Source organism: Chroicocephalus ridibundus, chromosome 5 (assembly GCF_963924245.1).
Source record: "Chroicocephalus ridibundus chromosome 5, bChrRid1.1, whole genome shotgun sequence".
Lineage (NCBI taxonomy): Eukaryota > Metazoa > Chordata > Aves > Charadriiformes > Laridae > Chroicocephalus > Chroicocephalus ridibundus.
In genome coordinates this window covers 39,545,227-39,558,065 of record NC_086288.1, presented here as the reverse complement: position 1 = coordinate 39,558,065, position 12,839 = coordinate 39,545,227, and the positions used below count along the sequence as shown (strand labels likewise).

The window sequence follows — 12,839 nt, the reverse complement described above, 5'->3', positions numbered from 1 at the left end:
TTCTGACTGTATTCTGTGCATGCCTGTCCTGTGCTTCAAGGTCGATTCAATGCTGGATTATTTTTTTTTTTAAATTTAGTGGTGTATTTATTCCCAGTTTTAAACCAGTTATGACCTTGTACATCTATGCAATATAGAGAAAGTAACCTAATATTGTAACATGGATGTTGTCCGTGTAATTGCAGGTAGAAGCATCACTGTGAAACACTTAACGTTGTAACAACAAGCGTGCCATTGACTCGTCTTGGCCTGTGATGGAAATTGCTCTGAGCCTCATTAAATTATAATTAGCATTTTCAACACAAAAGGGCGGTGGATCAGATTCTGATACATTTATCATGCTTATTAGCAGCTTACGCTAAAAAAAACCCTGCTACACTGAGTCCAGTGAGACTGATGTGGAGTAAGCTGGTATAAGATATGAGAAGAAAGGAATCTAGTCCACTAGAGATACTGGCCATAAGTAATGCAGTGACATGTCTGTGCCGTGCAGTTAGTGGCATTGTAGAATTCTGTTCAGAGAAAAAATAACTTCCTAAAATGTTTAACTCCAAATCTTATTTCAGTGAAAGTACCCGTGTGTGGTTTTTATAGTCTTACGTGATGCAAATCTGGCCACAAAGATCTCTTAGTTGCAAAATAAGTAACAGGATGCATGACAACTAAAGCACCTGTACATTATTCTTATGTAAGGTTACCCAACAGCCCATTAATAGTGAGGTTGCTTGATCATTGCTGTGTACTCTTCTACCCACATACAAATATGGAAAATATGCAACTTGTAGGGTAATAAAACTAACTTCTTTGTGTCACACTGGATTACGTAGTCTGTCTCCACAGATGACAGTCAGAATGTCATGCTTGAAATGCTTCAGCATCCTCAGAAGCTTAGTTTGAGATAATCAACTGGTTTTGTACAGCTGTGATTTACAATATAGACCTTCACTCTGTTTAGATTTACCTTGTCCACAGGCTTTGTGCCTAGTGACCTTGTTGGTGATTTGATATGAATGTTGAACTTCTTAATGAAGTTAAAATTTATTAGAATGGCAAGCTCAAAGCCCCATCCAGCACCTGGCCTTGAACACTTCCAGGGATGGGGCATCCATAGCTTCTCTGGGCAACCTGTTCCAGCATCTCACTATCCTCAGAGTAAAGAATTTCTTCCTAATATCTAATCTAAATCTCCCCTCTTTCAGCTTAAAACTGTTACTCCTTGTCCTGTGGCTACGCTCCCTGGTAAAGAGTCCCTCCCCATCTTCCCTGTAGGCCCCCTTTAAGTACTGAAAAGCCGCTATAAGATCTCCCCAGAGTCTTCTCTTTTGCGATCTGAACAACCCCAACTCTCTCAGCCTGTCTTCATAGCAGAAGTGTTCCAGACCTCTGATCATCTTCATGGCTCTTCTCTGGACCTGCTCCAACAGGTCCATGTCCTTATGTTGGGGGCCCCAGAGCTGAACACAGCACACCGGGTGGGGTCTCATCAGAGCAGGGTAGAGGGGCAGAACCAACTCCCTTGACCTGCTGGCCACCCTTCTTCTGATGCAGCCCAGGATGCGGTTGGCTTTCTGGGCTGCGACTGTACATTGCTGGCTCATGTTGAGCTTCTCATCCACCAATACCCTGAAGTCCTCCTCAGGGCTGCTCTCAATCCATTTTTCCACCCAGCCTGTATTTGTGCTTGGGATCGCCCTGACCCATGTGCAGGACCTTGCACTTGGCCTTGTTGAATGAGGTTTGCACGGGCCCACCTCTCAAGCCTGTCCAGGTCCCTGTGTATGGCATTATATGTGTATACTTGTATTTATTTTAATAATTTAAACCCCAAAAAGAGAAACTGTGAAATAGTTCTTGAATAATGTAACAATAGCTGTACTGTGGGAGAGTGTTATCTTGGCTCTGGCCATGCCCAGCAGCACATAACTAGGAAAAGAATGGATACTTTTACATATCTATACATATAAATACATTCATAGATAGATAGATAGATGTTATACGCATTTAGATGTTTTATTTATTTATATCTATAGATGTGATATAGTATATATGAATAATATAAACAATACATATGACACTATATGTATTTTGTTGATTATTTATTTATTTATATTTTATTTCTTTACTATTCCTAGCAGACTTTTCTTCTGTGAGTTGGCACTTTGAACCCAGCCGTTCTTTGATATTGAAAATGTTCTGGGTTCCACCTCAAAATTACGAATGATGCCCAGTAATTACACAGTGTGTTTATGTCTTAGTTAATTATGGGCGTGCTCTGTAGATATCCGGTGACCGGCACTGTTAGTTGAGATCATCTACATATCTGGTAGCTCAGGCCGTATAGTGAAAGCAGTTTCTGCTCCAGTTCAAAATTCCAGAAGTGAAAAGGTGCTGAAAGGAGGCTCCTTTGTGGATGCGATGAGGGGGTACTAGGTGGAAAGGAACTTTAGGCAGGCAAAACCACTTTTGTTTGGCTTGTGTTGTGCTTACATTAAGGAGACATTTATTTTTGTGATACCTTCTGATATGACTTCTAGAAGAAAATCTGCCGTACAACCATGTATAGAACTCTAAGGCTGAGGACTGTGTGCAGATGTGTGAAACAGCATGTTGCACCACTGGGATGCAAAGGTTAGAGCCCACAGAAAAGAAAACAAAGGCAAAATATTTTGTACAAAAGGGGTGGGGTGTGCTTTGGGTGTATGTGTGTGACAGAAGTTGTTGCTTAAGATTCTCCTGTGAGTTGAGATATTGCGATTAGTTCTTGATGCTCTTGTGCTCTCTTCAGAGAGGTGACGTGCGATCTGTTAGCAAGCTGCCTGGTCAGCTCAAGTGATGCCCAGAATCAGAGCAGAGCAAGGGGCAGCTAAAGGAAAGAAACCAGACAAACAGATTAGTTCGTTTAAGATGTGCTTTGCTACCCAGCAAGACTTCAAATTGTTAACTGTGCATAGGAAAATTTAGCGTGTGTCAGAAAGCAACCACCTGTTGTACCACTTTCCTCCCTAGAATGAGAGCCTGAAATTTTTGCAGCAGTATTTTAGGCATTTGTTACTACTGCCCTGCTTATTCTCTTGCTTTAATAAAAATACTGTTGTTTAGCAGTGTAAGTCACATTTGCAAGTTGGGAAAAACTGTATCTTTAAGCATCAGAAAGTTTAATGAACTTGAATTTTAGCTCGTTGCCGCAAAAAAAAAAATCAGTTCAGGAACCCAGTCATGTGCTGAAATGAGATTTTAGGAGGTGGTTTACTGACAAAAAAAAAAGAGAGATTTAACTATTATTTTATTTTTAATTATTTTAATTCCTTATTACAATCGGAGTCGGTTTCTTGGTACGATATGGTGGGACAGGTGCATATAACATTCCTCCCAAAGCAGTTTCACGAGCATGTCATAATCTGAAATTTTGTGGCATTATTTCTCTTTTGTCTTCCTCACAGAATTTATATTGAAGGTTGAATTTCAACAATAGCCTTGTAAATGGTCTTGATAAAACTGAATTGTTAAGAAATTTACAGACACAGACTGATTTTTCTTGATATTGCAGTGGAATTGTTACAGGAACTTGTTTCTGTGCTATTACAGTTTTGAAGAGGTACCCGATGGGTGTTTGCAGGATGTAACACCAGACAGAAGAGATAGATATTTGTGGTACAGAATGTCTGGAAATAAGGAGAGGCATTCTGGTGTGTGTTTTTTGGACTGCGTAATACAAGCTGCAAGCCGAAAAGCTCATACCTGTCATGGCCAGGAGGAGCCTTGGAGGGAGGTGTTTTGCTGTTTTGTTCACTGGAGAAAAAGACAGTTTCAGAATTTCAGCAAGAGATCTCTCTGAATATTTTGTTTTCACTTTGCTTAAGGGCCAGACCTCTGCATGTGTAAATTTAGAAAACTCAGTCAGGGAGATAAAGAGCCCTAGTTATAGGCAGTAAGTAATTCCTGCTGAGATGTGTGAATTCTAAAAGGCAGATGCTACTTTCTTTGAAATAATCGGATTGGAACGACATGATAAGACATTTCCCTGATGTACAAAAATATGTATGTATAGATGTTTGAACATATATTTCTTTGGATATAAACTTTCAAATGTAAATTAATATTGAATGTGTGGGAGAAAAAGATCTTTTTATTATTGTTTAGCAAGCTTGTAGGAAAAATGTTCTTCAATAAAGATAGCTCCTCTTCACTTACAATAAGAAAAGGAATCAATTATTCTTAACAATGTGAGTACTTTGTAAAGATAAACCATTAAAGTAGAAGCGCACAGATATTCTTTAAGGACACATTTCAAAAGAGATTTTGCCGTAACTTTTCTATTCTGTTCTTTCTTTGTATGAACAGTCATGCGAGTTCAATGTGAACTTGAACGAAGAATTCTGTCTTCGATTTATGTATGGTTATTTAGTGCAGCATTTTGTGTTTTATTTATATGCTTTTCAGGATAAATCACCATGAAATACCTGAGCTTGGAAATGATGATTAAATTTATTTATCTATTTATTTATTTTACCAAAAAACTGTACAGACAGCACTCTTTCTTTCAACTGAGACTATTCAGTGTATGATCTAGTACTTTGCAGGGTTTGGACGCTAAGAGTTTTCAGTTAGAGGGTCAAGAGCTTGTTGTAACTAAAGTGAAGGAGATATGTGCCATAGTGAAGAATGGATCATATAAAAAGCCTAGAGAGCTGTAGCCAGGAAACAGATTTTGAAAATGAATCTCTGATGACAGTTTATTAAAAGAAAGGAAGTTAGAGTTCGAGAGTTCACTGCACTGTCAGAAAATACAAAATATTTCTTTAATCCAAGTGATGGAGAATAAATGTTGCATGCTTTTAGCAGGGAGTTTCTCAACTATGATCCCCATTCATAATTTTTAACCACAAAGGGGGAATTAATTTCATGGGTCCGTACCTTCTATTATTTTGAGGTCAAAGCAGAGCTCCTCTGAATGCTGACCCAGAATATCCAAAGTATATTTTCAGTAGGTATAAATGAAGACATTCAAAACAGTATATATTTAATGTTGTATAGAAAGTATAAGCAATTATTAATTTATTGCCAAAGCTAGAGTAGATAATATATCACAGAAGTAATATTTGAATCATAGAGTGCTTTCGGTCAGAAGGAATTGTCTAGTTCATTTCCCTGTTCAAAGCAGGGACAACCTCAAGGACAAGATGTAATAAACGAGTGCATAACTTGAACAATCTTACGTTTAATTCTTCCTAAAAAAGAGAAAATTCTGGCACCCAAACCTGAAGGTGGTTAAGTCCTGAGAATTAGCCGGTATGGTAAAATAAAATGGAGAATGATGTATGGTCAGGTAGTTCAGCAGCGCTGGAGTACGTTGTGCTACTTAATGCTAGTGAAGACAAAGTAAAAAGAGAGATAGTGCAGTATATTAGTATTTGCAGTGCAAAAGACTGATGGTGCTGAGGGATGGAGCAAAAACATAAGCTCATAAGCTACCTGCCGGCTGACGGAAGAGAGGTACCGTAGGTTTATGAAACAACGAAGTAGGTTTGAAACTTTCTGTAGAAACTGATAAATTAATATGTAATTGTGTTTTTTCATTTAGGTGTGCTTGCTGGGGTTGAGATCAAAGCTGTTTTGATATAAAAATGGTGGTGCGTTTTTTTCCAAAATGTTTGCTGACAAATAGCCTAAGGTTGGGGTTTTTTTTGTCATTTTTGCCATTACAAAATTGTTCTGTGCTACAAATTATTGGGGAAATTCTAATTTCTAGCCTAGACATGTGCATTAATGGAGTAGGAAGTTTAGCTTTTTTAACTGGTAGCTTCTGTATTTTTCTGTAGTCGTTTAATGAAGGATGAGGAGAGAAGGGTTGGAGTCAAGTTGAAAGCCTTTTATGGACATGTACGCATCAAATTGTTAATGTATGCGTCTGCCTGCCACAGCGATGCATGCGTTGCAAATTTAGCTGCATAGGTGAAAAGTCTGCTTTGGGTTTTGTCCCCATGTTCCCCTCTGCCCCCTGCCCTGAGTAAATAATTTAACAATCTTGCACAAATGCTATCTAGTTCAACCCCTTCCAGGTAAAAATCAGTCTCGTTTATATGAATAGTTCACCTTAGTGTTTGAGCCCCCATTCTCAATGCTGAGAAAAACATTTCTATGACCTCCCTAAGGTATGTGCATTTGCCGAGGGGGATGAACATTGTTTCTGAAATATCATTTACCTTTTCAGTGTAAATGAAGCTGAATCTAGTGCTGGGGAAGTGCTGGGTTGAGCCACTGCTTCACTCCTTTAAATTGCCAGCAAAAAAAGTTGTGCCATAGACATGTAGCTATTCAACGCATACTTCATTAGTGGATTTCAACCTTTGGTGTTGGTTTGGGTGTGTATGTGGGTGGGAGGGGATGGAGGGGCAGGTGTTAAATTCAACTAGATCTATGATGCCTTACTATTTGTTGCTCTCAGACAATGTCTGGCCAGGAAGTCGTGTAGCGCTGGTTTAATCTTCCCGAAAGGATGAATTCAACTTTTTGGATGTGTCCAGTCTAACTATGTGGATTTTATTATTTGTCATGAAACATTCCTGTCATACAAGAGTACACATTTGCATGAGAAAACGACATGATACATTAATCTTTCACTGAAAATGTTGGGTTTTTTTTTTAAATAAAATTAACGGTAATTAAGTGCTAACATTAATTTCTTACAGAAATTTTTACTGATTTTAATTTGCATGAATATTGTAATGATTTATTCATCGAGCTGTCTTCCATTGTACAGTCAGTAGCCAAACTGAAGAGAAATAGAGGAAGAGAAAGTCTGTGCATTCAAAATACCACTTCTTTGGTAGAATTTGAATTACATAACTTTCTTTATCTTTTAATTTTGTTTTTCAGAATGACAAATCCCCAGGGCGTTCCACGAGTCGATCAAGTAACATTTCAAAGGTATGTGAAATCTATTTCCTTTGTATCGAACTTAAAGAAAACTGCATACAGTACTTTACTGCATTTAACCATATATGCATCTTCTGATGTTTTCTTTATAAACGTCAGATTAAGTTTTTTACTGCCCAACATTATGTTTTCCATGTAAAGTCCATCTTAAAGTATAAATATTCAATTAGCTATTACTGTAATATGTGTGATAATGAGAAGGAAATAACAGTTGCAGTTTTTTCACCTGGTTTCCACAACTGCTTAACGTTACATTAACACTTTGTCTTAAGATAGAATTACTGCTTGATTTTGCTCCCCCTGCCCTACCCAAATACTAACAGCTGTAACATGTAAAGCTATGAATGTGTCATCATTTTGGATTGAATTCTGAATTCCTTTTACAGCGATTTATGGTTCACTGCAGCCAGGACTTTATATCTAGATGCTTTTTAGTTTCTAGGAAACAGAGAGGGAAAACTAGGGGAAAGCAAAATGTGATTTGTACTGGGGTTCTTTGGTTTTAACCCCCCTTTTTCTGTATTTTTGGTTCAGAGGTGGCTGAAATTTATTCCAAAAAGCCAAGATATACAGGAGGTAAAAGCTAAAAACTCAATAATTGTTTTAATCCCAGCCTAAACATCTGCCATGTATTTATTATGTTTGTATCTAAAGATTTAATATTTTGCATCCAGTGCAAGCGCAGTATTCATAGGCCCCTTTCCCACAACATTATTGTCTGTAGTGTACCCGCTGTAAAACTGTTTTCTTTTCAGAGCTTTAAAAAAAAATATTGTGATTTCTTAATTAAAGAAACTTGGTATATGTTAGGTTCTGCTCTTTCAAGAAGGAAAAAAAAAAAGGCAAGGCAAAACGTGCACAATATATACAGCCTGTTGTAGAATATGGCTGAATCTCTTCCTGACTTGTTGCCTATTTTTAAAAAGTATATAGTTGTATACTCACAAGATTGATCACAGTGAATTGTATGTATTATTTTTGCTAAGAGTTTAAAGTGCACATATGTAGTTACAATTACCATAAATCTATGCTGATTTGATATTATTTTTTCTGCTTTTTAAAGTCAGTTGTGTGGGTTACATTGTGACAAAGCATAAATATATTCACCGACACGAGACACGTGGCAGTGACTAACATTTATTTTGAAATAATTTCTGTAGAAATCAGTATAGGTGCATATTAGAAAGGGGTGCTTGCATCTGTTGAAGTAGTACATTAATAAGCAAGGTTTGCAGGCATGCATTTAATCTATTTCTGATGTATAGCATCATTCGTTCTTTGGCATCATTTTTTTTCTGTGACGCTACCTGCCAGTGAAGCTTTTCAGATGCTGAAAGACACGAAATTGGAAAGCCAGTTTCCAGTTTATTGTTCGTTTCAAAATGCTTTTTTTGGTAAAATGGCAGGGTGTATGTGTGTGTGTACATAGAAAAGCAAACACCTAACTTCTCAGGTTAATATCGCATGGCACAAAGTATAGTAACAAATACTGCACCTCAAAAAAAGATTGGGAGCTTCTAGGGCATGTAAACTGTATACCAAAGGCAAGAGTTGAGTTCTGTGCAGGAGCAGATCTTGCAGATAACAAAAATTTCAGTTGACAGAAAAATTAGAAAGTCTTTGTCTAGAAATATAAATTACACTAATCAAAACACACTGTTTTGATTTTGTATCTTTTACAGCTTTCATTTGCCTGTATGAACAAGCAAAAAAGGGTAAAATAGAGAGTTATATTTTAATAGTTACTGTGTATTGTGTATGCCACCCTTGGTTGTATAAGGGGCTCCTGGTCCAGAGCAGAGTAGATGTTCCCTGATAAAGCTGGATTTTGTACCACCTTGTTTGTGAAATGGAATATAGCAAAGATTCTGCAAATACAGATTCGTATTTCATAATGCTCTTAAGTTGTTTGTTCAGAGAGGACACCTGAGGTTTGCAGTGTATGCTTGGGCAATTTTGTGTACTAGGTACATTAACTCTGAATTACCTGGTATTACGGATTAAACTGAATTGTTGAATATTGAATATGTCTTATCTAGACATAATGAGAAGGAATGGCTTTGGGTTTTTTGTTATTTACCGAATACTAGTTACTATATACTTATTCAATCTATACATTTTAAAATCAAACATTCCCTAGAGGGGTGGGGGGAAATCAACACTTCAGTTTTACCACTCACTTTTGCTGTCCATGGAAAGCACAGAAATTTAGCATGTTGCAAAGACTTTTCTTTTCTTGCATATAAGTTTCTGGTAAGAGTTTCAGTAATAAACTATTTTAGGCAAATGAAAGAACAAAACCTAAAATATTTAGATACTATTTCAATACAAAATTATTTGTAAAGTCTATTGTAATACATGTTACTAAGTAAAAACAGTGGCTGGCCAATATGTTTCTGTACATGTACTATTATAAGATTAAGCCAACTGGAATATTCACAAACGATTTTCATGTAACTATAAAATTATGTAGCTCTACCTCTGAAAGTATTTTTTTTTTTTTACTTGTAAGTCATTTTTTTTTTCACTTGTGTAATGGAGTATTTGATCAAAATGGCAGGAGTAAGGCAAAATCCTGCGCTTCCATTCCGTTAACCTGACTCAGCGCTGAATCAAGTACTGTTTTATTTGTGGGCGAGAGTACATGAGCAGCGATACTGAGTGTAGCAGGGCTATAGCTCCCACTGCCCCTTGTCCCCCTAAGACCCTGTGCTGTACCCCTTCTGCCCATGGCCCTCCCCTGCCAGGCCAGCACCGGTTTGCTCGGCAGGTAGGAGAGGGAAGCGAGCATTTGCTCAAACTAATTTGCTGATCCATCTCTGTGTTCTTTTCCACCTCATTACTGTGACCTTAAATATCCTGCTGGTGGGGTAACTACTGAGTTAATTGCAGGTTTTTGAAAGTAATCTCATATCATTTTGTACTCTATCACTCTTCCGTACTCTGCCCAATTCTGTCTGCCTGTTTCTGGGTACTCCTGACTGACGGTCAGCTCTGGCCGTCTTCAGCGAATATCCACCTGGGACATTCGTTCATTCGCTTCAGCCTATACATCAACAAAACCGTCCTGGGACTCCAAGAGCAACTGCTTCAGTTGGTTTTCCAAGCAGAGACAATTAGGAAAATGTATCAGTGTCCGATTTCTGCTGCACTTCTGGTAATAACCTAGATTTTCCCTGTAGAATCAATAAATCAATAAACAGGTCTTCTTGCCTTCTGCCCTGCTGGCATTGGGAGTAATAGATCATATTTGGGACTGAGCTGTATTTTGTGTTATCTCGCAGTGACGAAGTAGAGCCCTAGTTTCTAACTATGGCTTTCAAAACCTATCTACTGCAATACATATAAATAAAAACATAGAAGTATTGGAAATGTAAGCTAAGAACCAGCCTTGCTGGTTTTAAATTATTGTTATTATTTTTTTTAACTGTTAGACTTTCTCTCCCACCCATTTCCCATGGTGCTGGTAGCAGAGGCAACTTTATTATTCTTTGTAAAAGATAAGCCTTGTGCAGCGTTCTGGATTTCAGAATTAGAATTATCTTATCTGGATGTGTTTAAAATCTAAATAAATTAAAACCTTGAGCTTGTTCATTACATATTTGCCACTGCTTAGTTCTGTGCACTGTAGATTTTTTCAGTAAGCTTGTTATGTCTTCCTAAATATGTGTATAATTTAAGAGGAAAGCTAGTCTGAGAAGGATCTGGTGGATTCGTTTCTTTCCGTTGTGGTTAACCAGTGGAACAAATCTGGTGTTTGAATTACAGTCTGTAGAGGTTATGCTTATATGTGTTTCTGAGGCTGTCTGGTTATATTAAAATGCTTTCTAGAAGAATTGTTTCTAACACATCGTAATTATCTTTCTGCATGTTAATTATGATTCAAGAGCTCCTTAGAGAAGGATGCTCTCTCAGCAGTAAGATTAGAAATTCTCTGATGGGATCTTTGGGCTTACTTTGCAGTGCAGAGAAGTTCAGGCTTGGAGCAAATTGCCTGATTTTTGCTTTGGCTCAATTGCTTCTCAAAAGCCATGAGCAGGTGTTAGAAGACTTTTTATTTACAGGTCTCTGAAGCATCTATCTAACAAAACTCTGTTGAGTTACATCAGGAAGAAGAGAGGAGATAGGTTTAGAATATTCAGTGTGATAATAGTCATCGGTCTAATTCAGAATCTGAAAAACAACAGAGGAGGGAAAGAAAGAACTGGTTTTACAATATGTTTATGCAATTTCTAAACGGATTTCTTATGTCAGGTAGGGCTCCCCTCAGTAAGACACAAATGAAAACCAAAAGGCACCAGCTTGTCAAAGTAGTACCCACTAAAGTTTTAGATGAAAAATGTATTGTTGCCAATTTATTGATTGTGGATTTGAGCTACTCGGTTTGTGATTTTTGAAATGTGTTTCACAAACTGAATATCAATTTATGTAATATGTAGTATAATATTTTATCCTTTTGAATTACAAATTTCCATTTAATTTCTTCCATTAAAATTTAAATGTTCTTTCGTGTGGGTTTTGATATTCTTTATTTTTCGTGTTCTCTCACACAAGGTGAATGTGTGAGGAGTCCTGTATCACAGTTCAGGTGTTTTATGCAACTTGAAGCAAAACTCACTATGCATTTTTTTAAATGGGTAAACATACCACCACGTCTTTGGCAGTGTTGTCATAGTATCTTCTGGCTGAATTATTGCAAGCACAAATGATCAGGTTTATGGTGAAAAAAGCATAAGGGAACTTAAATGTTCATCGTAGAATCACAGAGTACCAGATTGGAAGGGACCCCAAGGATCATCTGGTACAACCTTGCTTGACAAAAGCACAGTCTAGGCAAGATGGCCCAACAGCCTGCCCAGCTGAATCTAAAAGAGTGTCCGGTGTTGGGGAATCCACCGCTTCCCTGTGGAGATTATTCCAATGGCTGATTGTTCTTATTGTGAAATTTTTTTGTATCGTGGACTTAGCCTGAGAGAGGATTGCAGCGTCTCCAAGATACCTGTTGCATGACTGAATTCTAAGATTCAGTCATGCATATTCACACATAAATGACAATTCTCTTCCAGATTGCCATGGTGTTTTTTTTTCAAGGAAGCCTGTAGCTCCATCCTTTCCAAACGTAGCTTCTAGATTACTGTGATAAGCCACTGAGGGAAAACTTAGAGCTTTCAAAAAATAAAATAAACCAAGAAAAAAACAAGTCCTTGCTCTTGTAAAGTGTAAAATGTCAGCCTTCAAAAGTGCTGTTACAGTGAATAATATCGTGTATACAAAACCAGCATTAAAATATGAGTGTAAATGTTATGTTAGTCATCTAAATGATTCTTCTTGCTCATAAACAGAATCATTAATATCAAAGGTGAAGGCTAACTTGGCACTTAACTCTCATTATGATTCTGTTACTGTAAAAAACAAGAGCACAAAGTAAACAAGTTAGTGAAAAGTATTTTGTTCATCAAAAAGCAGAAAAAGGCAAAAAACTAGAACTAGAGACAATGGCAAAATAACTATTCCTGCACTTTTTTTTTCCCCATTAGATGTAAATGTTTGATTTCTTTGTCTAGAGAATACTTTGTGGCTTGTCCATAAAATTTATTGTTTATTTACAATAACCTTAACAAAAGGCATGACTGCAGAATTTACCTAAGTCTGCCTGAAATTTGAACTTCTGAATAAAATTGCATAAAATACATCTCAGTTCCAGCAGACACCCGGTAGAAAACAATACAATTTCAATTTATTCTTAAATACACTTGACCTGTATATACTTGACAAAAATACGATTGTATGTATACAATCTATATGGATTCTATTTTATTAAATCACAATTCTTACCAACAGCTTGTTCTGAGTATACCTAAATGTGCCACATCAGCACATCCAGGCAGAATTGCAGATGCGTT

The 12,839-nt window shown here is 37.2% G+C and overlaps 1 protein-coding gene across 4 annotated transcripts in view; it reads left to right on the top strand.

The window, feature by feature from the left end:
* MARCHF1 (membrane associated ring-CH-type finger 1) overlaps positions 1-12,839 on the top strand; it is a 248,096-nt gene that overhangs the window by 186,826 nt on the left and 48,431 nt on the right. For all 4 annotated transcript variants that reach the window (XM_063335298.1, XM_063335296.1, XM_063335300.1 and 1 more), the window contains one exon: positions 6,877-6,927. In XM_063335298.1, coding sequence (XP_063191368.1) covers positions 6,877-6,927 — 51 coding nt within the window. The remainder of the gene's footprint in view (positions 1-6,876; positions 6,928-12,839) is intronic.